This window comes from Triturus cristatus, chromosome 1_2 (genome assembly GCF_964204655.1).
Source record: "Triturus cristatus chromosome 1_2, aTriCri1.1, whole genome shotgun sequence".
NCBI classification, from domain to species: domain Eukaryota; kingdom Metazoa; phylum Chordata; class Amphibia; order Caudata; family Salamandridae; genus Triturus; species Triturus cristatus.
In genome coordinates this window covers 557,564,662-557,584,994 of record NC_140580.1, presented here as the reverse complement: position 1 = coordinate 557,584,994, position 20,333 = coordinate 557,564,662, and the positions used below count along the sequence as shown (strand labels likewise).

General features: G+C 44.9%; 1 protein-coding gene across 2 annotated transcripts in view; it reads right to left on the bottom strand.

The window, feature by feature from the left end:
* The window catches only part of OGA (O-GlcNAcase), a 476,162-nt gene extending 456,400 nt beyond the window's left edge, over nucleotides 1-19,762 (bottom strand). The window contains exons 1-2 of one of the 2 annotated variants that reach the window (XM_085606453.1): nucleotides 19,294-19,756; nucleotides 17,859-18,014 (exon numbers count right to left, since the gene is read on the bottom strand). Coding sequence is in view for 1 of the 2 variants with exons in the window: in XM_085606452.1 (XP_085462578.1) it covers nucleotides 19,294-19,453 (160 nt within the window). In the remaining variant the exon portion in view is untranslated. Of the gene's footprint in view, nucleotides 1-17,858; nucleotides 18,015-19,293 lie in introns of both variants that reach the window. The other variant, XM_085606452.1, reaches the window with a different exon arrangement.
* Between the last annotated feature and the right edge of the window lie 571 nt (nucleotides 19,763-20,333).

Genomic DNA, 20,333 nt, shown 5'->3' with positions numbered 1-20,333 from the left:
AAACATTAAATTAGCTTCTACTCCATCCTCTCCACCTTCTGGTAGTTTAGGCAGGCTTTTGTAAACGTTTTCACTTTTAATACCCAAGTAATGTGCAAGAAGTACTGTTTACACACAGGTTAATTAGAAATTACATAAGACTCGGAGATGCTCAAAGCTGCCATTTTAGAACTACGCATACAGCTAAGAGAAGGAGTATTTCCTGAAGAGGATGGTAAATACTACAGATAAAAAATACGTAAGCAGCCAAATGAGTGCAAAACAAAAATAGTCCTTTTATGACGTTTCTAAATAGATAAGGAGGTACGCCAATCACAGGATGAAATGATCATGGGGTAAAGTACCCTAAAAAGGTAGACAAGTCACTCATAACCAGCCCACTTTTGCTGCTAACAAATCCAGTAAAGAGGTAATGGCAGAGTTCATGAAAGAGGAATTCTTGCGAGGAGAAAAAGCATTACTGAGGAAAGACTCGTAAACCTGGAGGATCTGTCCTCAATGGCGCAGTAACAGAAGCAGTACCAAAAGGCTCGTGAGGATGGCCACACATTAACAGAGGCCCACGGGAGAGATGCGCTCCACGGCTAATCTGCAGGTCTGAGGCAAGCAGTAGCAATGCAGGGAAACTGGGCCCACACTAAAGAGTTTTGATGCTTGTTGCTCAGCCTGACAAACTCTGGGACTTAAAAAAACAAACAAAAAAACGACCCTTTCAAAATCATTGCTAAGCTGTTTTAGGAAGGTTTGTACTCTTTCGTCAACCACAATCTGTGCTTGTATCAGTATTTAGTGTCTGAGTATTACAGTAGCTCTTAGATGCGATCTTTAGATGTCTGCCATCCCCCCCTTTTTTTTTTTTAAATACATACATACATAGACAGGCTTTGTATCGCCCATCTTGCGACACTGGCCCAATTCAGGTGTCATTCACATACCCTTTCCACCCATGGTAGCACATAGCATTTGATAACAAGGTAGTCTATTTCAGCCATTGGTGTATTGCGCTGTGAGTGGCAGTAATTTGGCTTATCACATCATCTTGAAACCGTGTGTGCTTCAGTGCTAGGCCTTATGCACCTGTCTTTTATTTCTCCAATTTCTCTTTTTATTTATCATTTTTTCTTTACTTACTTTTTATGAGCCACCCAAACACTCCCCAGGCTGTACTACTGGGCCGTGTCTTGAGTGGACCTCCTCCCGCAGAGCCAATGCTTGTAAACCGGTTCGTCATCTTGGAATGGTATCAACAGGGTATTTGTTTTACAGTTCTAAGATTTCCACCCTGTTTAGAAGAAACAGGTCAGCCAACTTTCATTTGTACAGCAAGTATGCATGATTTGTAATTCCATTCCAGGATGCTTCCTACAACTGCGTTTCACTTTTAGTTTGTTTTTTAATGTAAATTGCAAGTACATGCCCTGCATGTTTATCTTGCAGCATTATTTTTTCGTTTTACTTTTATTTCTTTAATCTGGCACATGCTTGTTAGTTTGCTTGATCGTAGATGGGTGAGAGAATGAAAGCAAGAATGAGTTAGAGGGTGCATGGATGGATACGAGTGAAAAGATGAGCAACGGAATGCATGCACGAGGAGATGTGGTATGTATAACTTACTAGCAACTAAAAAGGCAAGGTGTGTCATTTTGTAAAAACTTTTTGTGCATGGGACAAAAATTCAACATAAACTTGTCCTGTAAAGAAACTGACCTGTCCCACCAACTGCCACAACCATTTATGTGTTCCGAGACATGAATAGTTCTTTATTTTGTCCTAATATAACCGACAAAAAAATGATTTGCAACAAAGCTAAAGTATTTTTGTATAATTTTAACATGGAATGTTAATTGTTTGTAAAAATATTACTATCCCAAAAATGACTCATTAACAAATTAGCAATTAACGTGACCATCATTTTCCACAAAGCAAGCTGAAGCTAATTTGCATGGGCAGACTCCTCTAAAAATCATTACACTAACAAATGCAGTCAGTGAATAGTTATGATGGATAAGACTAAACTCTACTGGTGGTTAAAACGGTATGTTTTTACTGACATTTTCAACTATAACAGCTCTTTAACCTTTGGGTTTTTTCTACAGAATTTAAGGTTTTTTTTTGTTTTGTTTTTTAAATCTAACAACATATTACAAGGTCCCTTTACCTTTGCTTTCTTCAATGCGCTTCAAGTTTTTTTTTTTTTTTTTTTTTAAACAAAGTAAGATGTCCACTGCCATGGACAGCAAGGAGTTGGTTGAAGGGCCTCGCCTGCTGAATTTGCGCTTATGCTGCCACAAGTGGGAGAAGCCATTTCACTAGGATTGGAACCTGTAAATTAAAAAGGTATATGTAGACCACACTTCAATAGGTGCATTAACACTGGTTAGCCACAGTTTTTGCGAGGGCACTGCTATACAGTCTATACAAAGCATGTGTATCTACAGCCAGATATACCGTGAACAGATTATTTTACTTACACTGTAAGCATCTGTTCTTGGCATGCAGTGCCATAGATTCACATGAGCACATCCTCCTCTCCAGACATCTATGGTTGTTGCAGTCCTAATCTATATTTCACTTTCATGGACATCTGTGTACTTGTACTCAATTATTCTCCATTCTCACCCTCTTGCAGGAAAACGGTCTGGCAGTGGAGTCGATGCCAATGCGTAACTGTTGCCGGGGGAGGAGTCGCTTTGCCTTGTGGCACTTCTTCAGGGAGGGGCAGCTTGTGGGCACACGGACCAGGCACTGGATGGCAGGATTGTGCAGTGTTTGATTCTACAGCACTACATGGCAAGAATAGATGCTTACAGGGTAAGTAACATAATTCTTATTTACGTCTTTTGGTGTTTGCATAATGTGGTGGGTTCTGGCCATTTTATGTTCTTATGATGAATGTGGACGAGTTCTTGCTGCTACTCCTGTTGTCAGTGTGGTCCGATAGCCTTCATTCTCACTGCACTGTGAATTTTAGGTGGCTTCTAGTTTTCACAACCCCACTCCTTTGACTGTGGGGGTTCTTGCTGCTGCTCATTTAGAAGATTGCTTTTGCTACCTCAGTGATGTTTGTGTTGGGCCCGTGACAGTAATGTGGGCCATGTCATCTTTTATAGACCTAGGTCTCCGCTTTCTGCTTTGTGTCTGTATTCCACTCGGTAAACGTCTGATGCAGAAAAGTAAGTGCCGGTCCCCAGAAATGAGAGCCAGTAGCTCCGCCAGCAAACACCGGATCAAATTAAGCACGCTGCAGCAGTCAATCAAGGGAGAGAAGAACCTCCTAGCCGGCTGAGAGGGGAAAACACTATCCATCATGGTTCCGGTACAAAGCTGGATTATGCGGCGAGCGATAGTGGAATCCTTGATTTCATATACAGCGTATAGCGCTAGCTATACCCAGCCATGGGACCGTATCTCGCTCCTTCATGACTGCTGTTATTGGTGCTGCGCAGCGGTGCGGTCCTCCACCTGCAAGGTGGCGATGGACTTCGGTGGGTCTCTACTCCCCGTGACACGCAATTCCTGTCGGATTGAGCTGAAAGGACCGGGCGCGTGTTGACAGTCTGCGTTGCCGCGAGCCTTTGCCTGGATGGAAGACGCCACTAAAGGGGTCTGTACACACCAGATTTTGACGCCCTATAGCAAGTTCGGTAGACCTAATTAAAATACCCGGTGTAGTCTTGCCAGTGACCGCGAGGGTCTATAAGGGAGCACGGTTCCCCAGGCAGTATTCCCTATTGATTGTTGCACAATGGAAGAAGTGTTCACGGGGTTAAACCCCTTATGGTGCGGCTCAGCCCACAAAAGATAGTGTGACAACCCTAAAAGTCTGCAGCTGCCCGCATTTCCCTCAAAACAGTGGGTGCTGCATGAGTTACACTTGGGGGACTAGAGTTTTTAAATAAGTACAGTGCTTTAACTGTTTCTTCCCCTGGGGTTCAAGACCATGTCGGCTACAATGGAAGCCTCAGAGAAGTGTTATGAAGACCCTTTAAACCGTCTCCCATGGGATGATGACTTTTACAGTGCGGTAGATGCCTCCATCTACGTGCTGTAGGTGAATCCAAGGCCCCCATGGAGGAGCGCCTCACCCAGCGCATTGCCAGCGAGTGCGCAAAGAGATCCCAACCAGCGCCTGCTGCATGTTCCCTTCCCCTTGTCCCTCCAGACCCAGTAAACCCAGATGAGACTCCAGAAAAGCACCCTAAAGAGGACCCAGGGCCGGAGGGGCTAGGGAGATATTGACGCTTTTAAGCGCTTAAAGCATGCCTTCATGGCAAAGAGCCTCCCTGCTTTACCGCCCCCAGAACAAGAGCCCCAAGGAGGAGGCCATCCCCCCTCCATTCCCAGATTTCCAAGAGGATCCCTCGGATGAGGAAGCAGGATCATCCAGACCATGGCAATCTTCTCCTCCCCTTCCCCGCCCGCCTTTTCAAAATGGAGGGAATTCACCTCCTGCAAGATGTCCTGAGCCCATTCGATTGGATGACACGCCTCGATCTCAAGGATGCGTACCTTGTGATACTCATTTTACCACCACATCGGCGCTTCCTTCAATTCTTGTGGCGTCAACAGGCGTTTGGATTTTCAAGTCTTCCCTTCGGAATGTCCTTCGCACCCTGGTGCTTCACCAAGGATCTGAAATCGGTGGTGGAGCACCTGCGAGCGCGAGGCATCCGGCTCATTGTGTACTTGGACGACATGCTTATCATGGGCCAGTGCCCCTGCCAGCTGTGGCTCTATTTGCAGACGGCAATGGACCTCTTATAATGTTTGGGTTTTGTAATAAACAAAGGGAAATCCCTCCTGGTTCCATCTCAGACAGCGGTCTTCTTGGTGTTTGAGATCAAATTCACAACTTCCGGGAAAGTAGACTGAGGGTGGAAGAGGACAAAAATCAGACACGTATTACGCTGTACATTAGCCAGACCACGCACTTTGCTGAGACAGACTGCCTGTCTAGTAGGCCTCCTCTTCAATCCAGGCCATCTTTCCGGGCCCATTACATTATTGGGCCCTGCAGCGGCTCCTCTCCGAAAGGGCGTCACATACTACCGGACCGTCGACCTCACGGACAAGCTGAGAGAATAAATTTAATGGTGGCTCTCACATTGAGGAATGGAAGAGCGATCTTCGGTTCAGTTCCGAACGTAGTCATAGAATCAGGCGCCAGCAGGTCCGGTTGGGGCGCTCGATGTGACGATTTTTACACAGGAGGGTCATGGTCTCCTCAAGAACAATCATTACACATCAACTGTTTGGAGCTTCTAGCAGGCTCCTTTGAGGTCCGATGTTGAACGAGGGACAGATCTTAGTCTTGTGTGCTACTCAAGATGGACAACTGTAGAAAACTAGCTCTGTATATACTGTACCAAAATGAGGTATAGTGTGCACAGAGTCCAGTGGAACCCCAAAGGAAGGCAGAGGTCAAAGTAGATAGCACCTTACTCTCGATTTGTGGTAGTGTGGGCGAGCAGTAAGGCTTTATCAGAGGGTAGTGTTAAGCATTTGTTGTACACACTCAGGCAGCAAACGATATCACACACACTCGAACACTGAACTCAGACCAATTTGTTTGTTTAAAAAAATATATATATTATTTAGTTACTTTATTTGTAAGAAACAAGCCAAGCCTGGTGCAAGTAAGTGAAATAATACTTTGCAAAAGCTTATGCAATGATATACAGTTGAATGAATTACAGGCAAATCAATAATCAGAATTACTTTGTTACTTTGCAGATTACTATGTATGTTACTTTTGAGATTACTTCTACTAATCAGTGCGATATGCCTAGCTATCACACCGAGACATCCCCTAGACAAAAGGTAAGTAATCAACTTTTTGTACATCACAAAGTTCGCCCGACATGGAAAGGCCCACACAGGAAAGGGTATTGCCACACTCATTTAATGGAGGTTGCGATGACTTGAGGATTTGAAGCCTCACACCAAAATCAAAGTTCAAAACCTGACGCGTTTCGTGCTAAAGAGCACTTCATCATGGGTTTCAAAGGCTTGCTGGTTGCTCGTGAATGAACGTCCGTTATTGAGGCATCTAATTATAAATCACAGTCCCCGCCCTCATGGGCATGGCCACTCCGTGGCCTATTGGTCCCTGTAGTGCCTGTGTACTACTCCAGTGAGTCGCCGCATCACCGCAATGTTTCACCCAAAAATTAATCCCAAGTGGGTCCGTGTGGCTCCAGTCATGAAACGCACCGCACATTGTAACCTCCCATCACCGGCTCCCATCCTTAGCGCTGCAGCGTTTACCGTCACAGCAGGACTGCATACACAGCGGGGCACTTTCGCGGCCCTGGCGTGGCCGCTACAATCAAAAGCAAAGTTTGCCCGATATGGAAAGGCGCACACAGGAAAAGGGACTGCCACACTTATTTAATGGAGGTTGCGATGACGTTACAGGATTTGAAGCCTCACACCAAAATCTAAGTCCAAACACCGGTGCGTTTCGTGCTAAAGAGCACTTCATCATGGGTTTCAAAGGCTTGCTAGTTGCTCGTGAAAGAACGGCAGTTATTCAGGCATCTAATTACATATCACAGTCCCCGCCCTCCTGGGCATGGCCACTCCGTGGCCTCTTGGTCCCTGTAGTGCCTGTGTACTACTCCAGTCAGTCGGCCGCATCACCGCAATGTTTCACCCAAAAATGAATCCCAAGTGGGTCTGTGGGGCTCCAATCATGCAATGCACCACACATTGTAACCTCCATAACCGGGTTTTTTGGCAGCGACATTTGAACTTAATGTCCTTAATTACAAATTTATTGTAACGAAGAAGTAAGTTTAAGTTTCCACTTGATGAACTATATACTTGTATTTATAAGGGTAATCCTTCAGGGCTCTGATACGCAAGTCACCTTATCACTATTGCTTCTTTTTGCTGGTTACCCTTAAATTCTTTATCTCCCACTAGGCCCCCTTGTTTTTAATCCTGCTCCAGTTCTCACGTCTATCTCAGGTCTCTTAATGGGTTACAATACCTCTGGACCTTTATGATGGCACATGGTGTGACAATGACACACCCATCGTTTTTTTCAGAGTGGTGTCCCTTTCCTGAGCTGTTGCCAGGTTGAGGTGAGGTCCATTACTCAGCAGTTGCGGGTAAGGAAGTCTAATTTGTTACCTATTTCCACAGAATCACTTTTGGAGTCAATATGTTAAACATCTGAACGAATAGTTTTATTACATTTGACCTTTGGCTTTTTTCTTTAATATAGGTAACAGTTCCTCTTGGTACAGACGGACTTGAAATTTCGTCTGTGTTCTGTATCCTTTTTTGCTTAAATCACTTTCACACAAGCAGCAGCATCTTTCTAGGTCCTGATGAAAGCCCTGTCCACGTTTGGACTTTTGAGGCTGAAACATGTTGACCATTATTTTCCACCACACTAATGCGGTTTAAATCCATACCGCTGGTGCACTGTTTTTAATCCTGGCAGTGGGCATATCCGAATAAATGACATTTTTTATGCTCATTAGCTAGTCTTAGTTTTCACTTCCCTCACATTTTCTCTTTGTTTGCACTGCACCCTCACTCACTATTTCTCTTCATATGTGGGTTTAGGATACCCTATAAACACTCAAAACATCCCCGAGCTCCTCCCTCTCAGAGAGGGGGCTGTAGCCCTCAAAGGAACTAGGGGTTTCCTTTCGGAGGAGAATCCCATATATTGAAGCATGTCACCTTTGGTGAGTGAGGGATTTCGTCCTGTAAAGGGATCTGCCCACAGTTACTTCTGAGGGCATTAGCGAATGGTTCTGTGTTGATCCAATCAGTCACTTCACAGTAGTGGTTCTTGCCACACATTTTTTTCATTACCATTTTTCAGTTCAGACCCAAGGATTCCATACGGTTTTGTATTCTGGGGCTAAAACCAGGGTTACCCCAGGCTCGAGGATGCACTCTCAAAGCACCCTCAGGGGCACTAGAACAGCCAGGTGCAGAGGCCCAATGTTATCCAATTGGGGATAGGGGGCCTCCAGTTGGTTGCTGCTTACGAGCAGGCCACAGGGTTGAGAGAGCAAAGCTCCTGGTGTTAGGCTCAGGGCAAAGGGGGGGGGGGGTCCGAGTTAGCACCCAAAGTACACCCGCAGCGGCCCTGGGGCAGATGGAGCAGGGCGCAGTTTTGGCGTTGGGTGCCCTGTTTTCAATGAGAGTTGCCGGTTTTGGCTGCAGGCTCGGTCCAGGCAGACTTCCAGTAGGAACAAACAGCTAAGCAGGTAAGTTGGAGGGCTGGGGACGTAGGTGCACCTCGGGTTCTCTTCCCCAGGGCGCCTGGATGCAGAGGTATCTTTTGAGGTCGGATATGACACACACACACACAAAGTGCTGCAGCCCTTAGAGGCCTTCCTTGGCCACAGTGCCCTTGGTACCATGGGGGGGTTACTGCAACAGAAACCCAGCTTCCTACAACAATGTGTCGACCATCTCGTGGGTACGCGCTCCAAAGTTCTCTCAGATCTGGCGACCAGTTTTTGGCTGTATTGCCTAGAGCATCATGTTTCCGTGACATCAGAATACCTTCTGGGCCAGAAGAAACAAGTGGCAGACTGGCACTCCCGCCACCTGCGGGACTCCAGCCTGTGGAAGCTAGATCCAGAGGTGTTTGCACAGCTACAGAAGAGATGGAGTCCATTCTCAGTGGACGTGTTTTGGCCACGCTTGGACGGATGCCTTTCTGCAGGATTGGGCTCAGGAGCAGGTATATGCCTTTCCGCCCTTCACCATGATCTCATGAGCATCGGCCCAGACCACACGCCAACGGGCGGATGTGGTTTTGATCACCCGATTTGGAAATCTCAAGTGTGGTTTCCAGTTCCACTGGAACTTTCCTGGGATTCTCCAATTCAACTCCCCCAATTTCCTCACCTCCTTCTCAATCCAGACAGGGCTCCCCACCAGTTAGCCCTGGAAGGCTCCCTAACCCTGATGGCATGGCATATTACAGGGGATAATGGTTGGTCCCAGGACTTCGCTCCAGGCTCACGAACTCCTGGACAAAGCCTGGGCAGACAGTACGGTCAAATTATACAGATGAGCTTGAACCCGATGGTCACATTGGATTCAGCGACGGGGTTTCAACCCCTTCCGTCACCAAGGTAGTGCAGATATTTTCCCCTTCTGGGGTGTCTTTCACTGGGTTTAGGAGAACTAAATCTAATACCAGGGATATTGAATACCCAGCCCTCCCTGAAGCTCTGCGTAGTCTAGTGTCTCAAAGAATATGAACTGATGTTTGTCTGAGAAGTTCCGCCCCCTGGGCGAAAGGCAACTACTCATTGCATTGAGAGAGAAAAAAAAAACCATGAACTTGGCAGTTTACTCACCAACGATTGTAAGATGGGTTAGCTGGACCATGCAGGAGGCATGCATCGACCCGACTATGTTCGGAACCCACTCTACCAGGGTAGTAATGGCATCTAAAGCTTTCTCCCTGGGGGCAAGATTGGAGGACATTATGAATGCCGCATGTTATGAAAGGGGACTCCACTTATAAGAGATTTTTCTTCAAGCCGGTGCTCGATATGGCTCATATGGTGGTAAGCAAGCTTTGAACCAGCAGAATCCTCGCCTCCGGTCCCAACAGAGAATGAAAATTCTTCCTAACTCTTGTGTAGGAAAGTTTCAATTCTGTAAAGGACACAGAGGCAAGGATTATCTCACCCGGCGATAAGTTGTTGTTTCTCCAATGAAAGACCCACCCTAAGACATAAGCAATACTTTTAAAATGAGTATATGGATGGTCTAATCTGTCAAAATTGTAATAAAAGCTACTCTGAAAGTTGCTATCTGTGTAAAATGCTCAGGACATTGATTTTCCTTGATCCGTCACTTTTGTTCTCAGGTTCATATGGTTCCAAGTCGGACCAATAAGGAAGTGACTGTGGCATGACTCGTGTGAAGAAAGAGGGGGAACAGCGCGGACTATTAGAGACATATGTGGACCCTGATTGGCCACGGCTATGAACTACTGTTGGACTCATTTACTGTTTTTGTTACACCACTCCCAAAAACTCTTGGGGCTGTTAGTTCTTCGCTTTAAGATGAAGCTTAAAGGAAATGTGTTTTTTTTAAAAGGCTGCTATTTAATAAAGCGAAGAGAGCCAAGCATAATCCTTGCCACCATGTCCTTAATAGAAATGAAACTTTCCTACACGAGTGTTAGGAACAATTTTCATTGTGACTAAGGTTGATCAAACCTGTAGTGCTCCTGCAGTACACCAGTGTATGAAAGCCAGCCCAGAGTAGCGAGAGGGATTTCCGGCTAATCTCCTATTCAATTATTAGCCTCCCTGAAGAGATTACCAATAAAATAAAGTTAAACCGAATGCTGAAAGTGGATGTGGAATCATGGAGATATTCATGCAATAGCGAGATGCATTTCCAAAAGAGTGATTTCCTTATTAGGTCGAGACTGGGCAGCGCATGTGCTGCTCTGCGAGGCATGCTGTGTTCAGGTAGGGACTTGAATCTCTGCCCTCTCTGCCCGTATTTTTAGTGCCTTATGAAATGGTCCAATGTAAGCTGTGGCTGTTCATTGGTAAATAGGCTTAGTAGTCCCGCCTTAGTACCCGCTGTTATGTGTGGTGTTACTCAGTAGGCTTTAATTACAGCCTCCAAACACTATTTTCTCAAATAGCTTTGTCATTCCTGCTTTTGCAAGCAGGACACACTCTCGCCCAATGCTTTTTTTATTTTTATAGCATGAACGGCAGGGGAAGCAAGGCGGGGAGCACTCTTTAGACCGAACGTTTTTCCAAGGCTCCCAAAGAAGTTATGTGGCATGAAGAAAAGTTTGATGGTACGACAACCCACTAATCCCGGTAACTTTTTCAACAACGTCTTTTTGGTTCAAAAGAAAGATGGGTTTTTAGATTAGTGCTGAACCTTTGAGAGTTCTATGCTTGTATCCTTTTCAAGATGGAAAGTATCCAACTTTGAGAGGTCTACTGAAAGAGAACGACTGAATGGTCCAATTAGACCTCAAAGATCAGTACATGACCATCTAAAATTTAAACCTCACAAAGAAGGTTCCTTCAATTTCAGTGGTGAGACCAAGGGTGTAAGTGCAGAGTCTTACCATTCGGTTTGGCATTGGGCCCTAGGTGTTTCTCCAAGATAATAAAGTAGGTAGTAGAGACTCTCAGAGCCAAAGGATGTGTGTCTTTATAGTGTAAAAGACAACATCCTATGGCCCAGAATCCACTGGAACTCAAAACCTATTTAGCATGGAGAAGATATCTATTGAATTTGGGACTTATCAATGTAAAGAATTTCTCATTCCATCGCAACACACAGAAATTCTGGGATTCCAAGTGGACTCCGTTGATGCTCAATTTCAAATGCCTATGAAGAAACTCAATAACATCTAGAAACAATTGAAGTCTTCCTTGATTAGGAAGCGGATTTCGTGGAGGTTGTTGGCACAGATAGCGGCCTTTTGGCATCCTTGATCGAAGCATTATTTTTGGGACCTCTGCATTACAGATCGCTTCAGAGATTGAAGTCTCAGTACATCCACAGTGGCCAGGATTATATGGACATAATTTAACTGAAGAAAGCCAGAGAAGAGAGCACTGGCAAATTGAGAGCCACACATCATCTGGCTGGAGGCCCTAGCTCGATTATGTGCCATTAGAACACGGTCTGTTGCTGAACCCTCTAGAAAATGGACAATAACGTATTTTCGTTATAACAGCAAACTGGGCGCAGCAAGGTTGAATATGTTGATGGAAATAGCATAGGACTTTTGAAACTTCACCCATCAACAAAGTTTGTCAGTGACAGGAGAGAACCTGCCACATTAGAAGAATGCTGAAGTGAAGTAGATCTCTTGGTATCTGAGGAATGCTAGTGACTGGTGATTGAAAGTGCTGATATTCCCGTTCCTGATGAGGGAAACGAGTCAATGCTCAACTAATGTGTTAGCCTCTCATCTGAACAAACACCTTCCTTCTTTTTTCAGCTAGAGGTTGGGCCAAGACACCAAAGCAAAACATGCCTCCCTTCAGGACTTAAGTGGGAATAAACATTATGCCTTCATAACCTTTATTATGATCCCATGAGTAGCATCAAAAACCAAGAGATAACTGGCAGATCTGATCCAGGTGACTCCTGTTTGAAAAACTAAACTGTGGATTCCTGCTCTTTAAGAAATGCCCTAGGATTCCCTAGTGGAGGTTCTTCATTGTCCAGATATTCTGACGATCTAATGAGTCAATTCCATCCCTGATAGTTGACCGGCCAACTTTACCTCATGACATGGAGAATTCCCAAGGTAGCTGGCTTCATTTACAATAAGCAAGCATGGTTAGATAAGGTGCCTGGGGAGCTTTTATGGCAGATAAGGCAATCCGGGGCCCATACTTTATTGTATTCTAAAAGGTTTACCCATATCCAGCCACCTGGGCAGGGGCCAAGATCGTACCAGTTTACAAGAAAGGCTCATGTTCCCTGCCATCTAATTATCGGACAATCAGCCTTATTGACAGTTCCCAAAAGCTTTTTAGTCGCATACTGTTGCAGGGCTCGAAAAATCCTAAAAATGTTACTAGACCTGCAGGTATAGGAACCTGAAAAATCTCCTCAACCTAACTGTAACGTACTTGACCTCGGTCTCACAGTCAGGCAAATGTGACAAGATAGCAAGATTTAAAGGCATCTTTATTGCTCATTCACTTTGTGAGCAATAAAATGCCTTTTAATCTTGGTATCTGGTCACATTTGCTCCACTTTCAGAGATAGGTCAAAAGTCAGTTTGTCTTCCTACTTGCCAGAAAGGGAGAGTAGGCCCTAAAAATAGCACGTACTGAATAAATCTGGCTCGCCATAGCGAGCAAGCAAGTGGATTTTTCCAGCCCTGTGTTGGATAGGCTCAATGAGTGGGTTGAGGGTGCAGGCCTTATAACCAACCCCCTCCAAGCAGGGTTTCTAACAGTACCAGTACCATCGACCAAGTATTTTGGCTACAACCTATATACTGGAAGTATGTTGTTCTGGGAGGTGGACAGATTTACACAGTCCATGTTCACATTTGCATTGCCTTCGACCTTGTGCCAAGGAAGGATCTGTGGAAAGCCCTAAATCGAACAGGGTGCCCCAAGTTATCTAGCTGATGTCAGGAGGCTGCACCAAAAGAACTATGTGCAGGTCAGATATGGTAAATATTGAGAGCGGACAACATCAATACCAGGCACGAGGGGAGTAAAACATGGCTGTGTTCTTGCCCCAACCCCATTATAGATTAATGATCTAGTAACCCAAATAGAGCAGTGCAATCATGACGCCCGAGCCTAGCGGGTACAAAGATCCCAGCCTTCCTGTTCGCAGACGATGCCCTACTGGTATCCAAATCTCCTATGGGTATTCAAAAATCTCCTGGATCAGGTTGGTGTCTTCTGGGAGCAGAGAGGGCTTGAGATCAAGCTACAAAAAACCTAGTACTGGATTGTTAATCCCAGTTATACAACCAGTCTCTGTAGTTGGTCCCCTTGACACTGTCCGCATCTTTGAGTATTTGGGCCTCACTGATGGAGAACTTAGTCTGGTCTTGCTCCGATCCACAAAAGCAAGTTGAAGCTTGAATTCAATGCAGGGGGCCATCTTGAGGGGTTTCAAGCGCTACGGCTTTCGACCTGTACCTCCAGCCATTCAAATGTTTACCCTGCAAACATTAGACGGGTCCCTGCATGGGGGAGAATTGTGGGGAAATGAGAAGGCCACTGCACTGGAGTAGGGCGAGAACCAATTTATACAATCCTTGGCGAATCTTCCTACTAGTACCACACTCCTGCCATTATGTCTGGATCTAGGCCAAAAGGTCCATCGTCCATAAAGCAGCCCTTAGACCATCACTGTATCAGAGGTTGCTATTGGCCTCATGGATCTAGTTACATATCTGGTGGGATTGGAGGAGCTACAACACAGCCTGGAGTCTCCAGGATCCCCTAATTTGGGAATATCAAGACCTTCCTGGTAAATATGGGATGTGAACACCTTTGGACTAATCCGGGAGCAAAGACCGGTATGTCAAAGGCTGCACTTAAGGGGGTGTATTAGAGGTATGTACATGGTGGAATTGAATAGATACAAGAGTTTGTGCACTTTGACAATAACCTACCTGGAATTTAAAGATTCCTTCCTTATGGAAGAATACATGGTCCCCATTGAGCCCCCACTAGCAAAAATCCTGTACGTTAAATTTCGTTTTGGTGTTCTGCCACTGCACACGTTCACTGCTAAATGGGGGCTACATGACAGCCAGCCAAACCGGACCTGCCCTTTTTGTCCCTATGCAAAAGAATGCATTAATCACATTTTTCTGTAAGCGTTATCAAAACTACAGAAAGAAGTGGATACTACCACTCTGTCAGGGGAATGGGGGATTAGGGACTTTAGGGTTGTTTCCAGTATCCTTTAATCCAACACAACAGCCTTGATCGTGTTTGCTCTGTACTGCTTTCTAATGGGAGTATTGAGAATCAGACATGGTGGTGTTGGGCCCTGAGAACTGTACTGCACTGCCTATTGTTTTGACAGGGTGAAAAAAGGAAGAAAGGAAAAGGAGAAAACCTACTGGAAAATCCAAAAGGTTCTACGATTGCCCTCACCCACTGTATTGTGGCATGCTTCATCATAGGCTCGCTGACACACCCTGGTGAAGACCAACAGTCAGAGTGGAGAGTTTATTTTCCATATAAAAGAAAAACAATATTTTCGAATGAGGGTAAGACTAAGTAGGTGCCTGTACATTTAGTTATTATTGGCCCCCCCTTAACAGGATTAAAAATTAAATATGGTATATAGGAGTAACATCTCCATTACCCCATCTGCCTGTACAGACATGCCTCTAGAGGGCATAGAGTGGTCTTCGAGGAGACGCAGTACCTCTATGTAAGTGCGACTATAGGGCAGTGTTCCCACTCTGGCCCAGAGTTTGGAGAAGCTATAATGAGACTCCAGTACTCATCCTGAGTGTGTGTACTTGAAGGCAAGTAAAGTCACATACCTGCCCTTATTATTCAGTTTAAATAAACTCATAGGGATTAGGATTGTAACGAGGGATCAGCATCCTGACGAAGGCCAGTGCCGCATTAGGGTGTTTGTAGGTGGTTGAAACATGTTGGTACAGGTAGATGGGGTTCCCACTCTACACAGTAGACTTGTGGTGTCAGTGTTGGACGGATGAGTTGAATGCTAAAGGAGGGTGCAACCAGATTACGAAAGTAGTGCACAGGAATAGTTTGGTTCAAGTCATACCAAAATGCATGTGCTATGAAGCAGAGATTAACCACCTTTGTTAAGAAACATTTGCGCACAAAGCAGACCACATGAAATAACGTTATCTACTTTCATGGACTGGTAGTATACAAGATTTGTCGACTTAAAGCAGCTAAAGGGAATCCTCATAACACTGCGTGCTGCAGAGCAGCCCCTGAAAGGGGCTTGGGGGTTGTACTAGCATAGTTGCCCCCGAACGAAGCAGCCCACTACCAAAGCTACTGTGTATGGGCTCAGAAAAACTCTAAACCGCCATCAAGTCAAGAACACAAGAGAGGAGGCGAAACCATGAATGACTTTGTTGAGCGACTGGATGTGATGGTGAAGCACTATAAATTAAATTAATTTAATGATGAGGAAGCTACCCGCCTCAGAGTAAAAGATGGATGTCTGTCAGATTTGAATTGACAAAGAACGATGATGGAACGGAGTTTAGAACAAGTCCTCAAGGACACCCGCACTGAAGAGCGTGCTGATCGTCAAGCGACTGAAACGGAGGCTGGAGGCGTCCAAAGTGCGTCAGTCACTAGCATGAAAAGTAAGCCAAAGTACATGGCTGAGGAACACAAGGCACTGTCTAAACAGAAAACATGTTACAGACACAGACTTTCACACAAAGGTATATGTCCCGCCATTGGAAAGATATGCATCGGTTGTGGTAAAGCAAACCCTTTCATGACAACCTGCAAGGCGAAGAGAAAAGTGTGTCACAGAGTTGAGACAAAATGGTCAACCGAACGCCACCTCAGTGACGTTCGAAACGCTCCCACAAGGACAAGCGGTTACATCAACTGAGGCAAATCGACATCAAATGAAGTAAATTGTCAACTGAATAACCGACAAAGAGTTAATCTGTATCAAATTCCAGTGAAAGTGGCAGTGACAATTGTGCAATGTCGATGTTTACTTCATAAAGGCATGCAAATGTGGGACTAATCAGGTGTAATGAGTCGGTTTTCATTCTTCATGTTTGCAAACATGCTCTCTTTCACATGAAAAAGCTATGCAGACAGGATTTAAGTGATGTGTGGGAAAGGTGATGTGACCATGTATATTATGGAATGAATACCCCCTACACATACATGATTAGGACACTGCAAATCACCTTGAAGTTCAATAACCTTATAAAAGGAACTTTCTCTTCGGCCTTGTTCCTCTAGACCAGAGGTCTAGAAACTGTGTGATGCCGAGACACCCCCTGTCAAAAACGTTTAGGCATAAGGACCCCCTGACAAAAATTTCTAATGCAGCACATGAAAAGAGGGAAAAACGAGGCTAAATGAAAACATTTCTCCTCGTTACACCTGCTGTGGGGAGGCATAAGGTTTTGGCACTGCCCCAGGTTTACATGGTTTTCTAAATCTGGGGCAGAATAAAAATCCTTGGGCATTGTGTGGGAACACCAACCGCAATGCATATGGAACACCATCTTTACATAGATTAAGGCAACGCAGAGACTTGAACTGTTTTTGTCTTACTCCATATCTATAAGGCCATGCAAAGCCACCCAGGGTGACTGTCTCGCCTCAGATAGGATTCTGATGCTTGTGCCGCCGAAGCTTCAAAAAAACTGACACTCCAGCAGTGCAGGCCTCTCATAAATCAGCCCCAATATATTGTGTTCGTTTTTTAGGTCTATCACCATCAGGTAGCTACATATAAAATAATGGGCAGCTTAAATGAAAAAAAAAATTATGTTGTTACTCAGTGGGAAATGCACTATATAGTACATTATCAAACCTCTATTTAATGCACTGCATAGGTCTGTCTGTAACCAGAGAGCCACAGAATTACATTTGGTTGATGCAGTGAAAAATAGTGACTTGTGTATTTTTAGTGTTATGAGGTCACAGCCTGTGACAGAAAGCACTGTGAATGTGCAAGTCATTTTTATACTTGCATTACACACATTACAAGATAGACTACTACAAAATGTGCAGAGTTTTAGGATAAAATGGAGCTTCCAAAATGTAGTTTTGTGTAATATCAGACCATAATTAATGCATTTTTGCATAACTGTCCCTTCAACACCTCCTCAGGGGTACTAAGTGCTGTGCAAATACAGTTATCATTAAAAGCACACACTTCCTAGCCCAGTTGCTAACCACCACACATAAAAAAATACATCTTTGCCATCACAATGCTAGAAGTGGTTTGAGCAATTAAAGCCAGACCCACTCCCAAGCATCCTTTACATTTGCAGATTAACTCCTAATGTACATTTGCATTTCATTCAGATAAAAAAGGCACACTGGCATGAAGGCTTATTTGAAGGATTGTTTTAGCTGTCTGTCAGGCCTCTTCGTTTTACAGCACATAACACTTAATTAACTTCAGCTGAAGCATTTTAATGATTGCAGTTGACTTTGTCCAAAATGAAGAGCACGTTTTGTATTCCATGCATAAGTTAGGCCTGGAAGTGAGAACACCCTTCCGAGGACTCCGGGCCCCCCCTGGGGTTCCCACCCCCACAGATTGAAAACATTTGCTCTAGACAGTCACGGAACTCCTCAGTGACTTCGAATATCTTTACAATATATGGCAAGGGATACTTGATTACTTACATAATTCACCAGTGAAGAACGGAAGGCTACGCGTGATAGAACACGCATATCAAAACAAAATGTGGCCACTATGGTCCACTACAAGGTGGAGGCAGGATAAGAACAACTGTATTGACTTTGGTAAAGAATACATGTATCTTCCATGTTCATGATTCACTGTAAAAAAGCACAAACAGAATAGCTCTTAAAAGAATCAAAAAAATGTGTTCAGGTTCGATGTTACCAAGCTCTACATTGTTACAGTCTTAAGGCACTGTTGGGTACCTTCACTCCCCCGTCTCAATATTCAACTATAGATTGGGGCCACTGTTCTGAATGTTTCAGTTTGGCCAACAATATAGTGCATGTGAGAATATACTGTTGTCATATTCAGTAAAAATTGTTTGACATCAAAGGAAGATTTTAAAGCAACCCATGGAAAAAAAGTACCGGAATCAGAGAGCCCGAAATTATTTTCTGATGTGCTTCAAATTTACAAAATCCGTAACCATAGATGTGCACCAAGCACTAAACTTGGTTTTGTAACTCACTGCATTTTAAACAGCTGCCTGACTCTTTAGGTGATATGCAGCGTTCGGGAGTCGCCGCTCCCTTTTTTGCGGCTCTTGCTCACAGTGTTAACCCATTATGTATTTTGGAAGGTAGAGGTTTTTGTGCACTGTAATTTGCACAGCTCGTTTGCACTAGATTTTATTAATATACATTAGCAATTGAGTTAATCTATTTATTTAACAGACGCAGGTTACTTACATTAAAAGAGTTACTTCATCTCAATCTCATCAAATTTCAAAAGAACGTGCCAGTATTTAAGCTACGGATACCAGCGGAGGGCTGTTTTTCCCGTACACTCTTTTAAAACAGCTTCTACGAGGCACCGTGGTGACGCGTGCAAAAAATGAAGAGTTACGTGGCTGGGCTCGGGTGGCAGTCGAAAGAGCATGCTGATTCAGCAGCACATAATCTTACATCCCCGGTAAAGACCAAACAAGGGAGTTTGGGTCTCAAATACTGCCTGAATGCAATAATAAAGGTAGTGGCAGAACAAAGTAAATACGGGTAGTTGAACTGCACTGATCATAATCACTATAATTAAAGATAAGCACTCAGCCGCCGATTTGGCAAAATATAATTCCTTTTATACTGCGCTATGCCAATTCCCACTCCTTCAACCTAATAGTTTGTCATCGGCGCATTGAAAAGGTCCAAAGGAGTAATAAGCCCTTCTAAAGCTTACGTAACCGAAGGTCTAAAACGACAAATCTGAATAATAAAAGCCATTTACACAGACAAAGCTTTGGGCCCCGGTGGTTAGACGAGCTTAATGGATTATGTGGAGCTAAACATTTGAGACGATGGATAGATCAGCAAGGGTCATCATGGTCCACTCTTTTCCCTCCTACCCACCACTGGAGTTGCTCCCCGTACATCTGCTCACCTTCGACTACGCCGCACAGGAACTTGCGGCAGCCTGCCGTCTCGGTCTCCTCCCCGACGGTCTCGGGAGGATGAACCATGGCCGGCGGGGCAGCAGTGCACGGGCTGGGTGGTAACTCTGCTTCCTCTCCTCCAGACTGCGGCTTCTCCTTCTGCACCATGGTGAGAGAGGCGACGGGAGAGCGAATACAAAGCGTCGAAGGGGCCCCAGGCAGGGACACAGCGCGCACCTCGTCTCCTAAGCCGAAAGGAGGTGGCGGCGCTGGCACTCCCCGGAGACTTGCTTCCTTTGTGTGCAGCGCAGGCCCCGGTTACGATGACAGGTCCGGAGAGGGGCTCTGTTTGACAGACAGAACTGATTTGGGTGACAGCTCGGTGCAGCGTCCTCCTCTATAATTGAGTCCCCTTTCGCTCCCTATAGCACAGTCTGCGCCGCCTCCCTGTTCTTCCTGTTTATTGTCCCTGCGCATGCGCGAGGAACCGGATCAAACCGGTGCACTCAGCATCCGGGCCACGGCGAAGAAAAGAAAAGAGACAGAGGCTTATAGATACGATTTGCTTTTTTGCTTCGGACATAATTTTTGGTTTCGTTTTCAACAAATCGGATAACTGTAACGTAGAGGAAGGACGCGGCTCGGTTGTCATAATGTCGTGGAGTGTTTACTTCGTAACCCGCATGCGCGTTTGCCTCTTTCTTCTGTTTTAGCGCGACGGCCATGTTAGGTGTCCAAAATCCACCCGTTTCTAAGGGCATTGGGGCGGGCCGTATTGATAGATTTACCACACCAAAAAGGGCTGCTGCCCGGATGTTCTAAGTGAGCGTGCGCGATCGGATGTTTATGTTATATTATTAGTACCTGTGCGTCAGAGCTCTCAATAGCTATTAAAGGGACCGTACTGTAGTATTGAATTGGTATATAGAAATATTGACGGCATACTAGAAGGGAATGTGTAGTTTTTCTTTAGAGTTTAGCTTCCATATTTCCCAGGTTCACGTGTGACTAGTTAGTCCCGTTTTTTGTGTAAGAATCGCAAGATGTT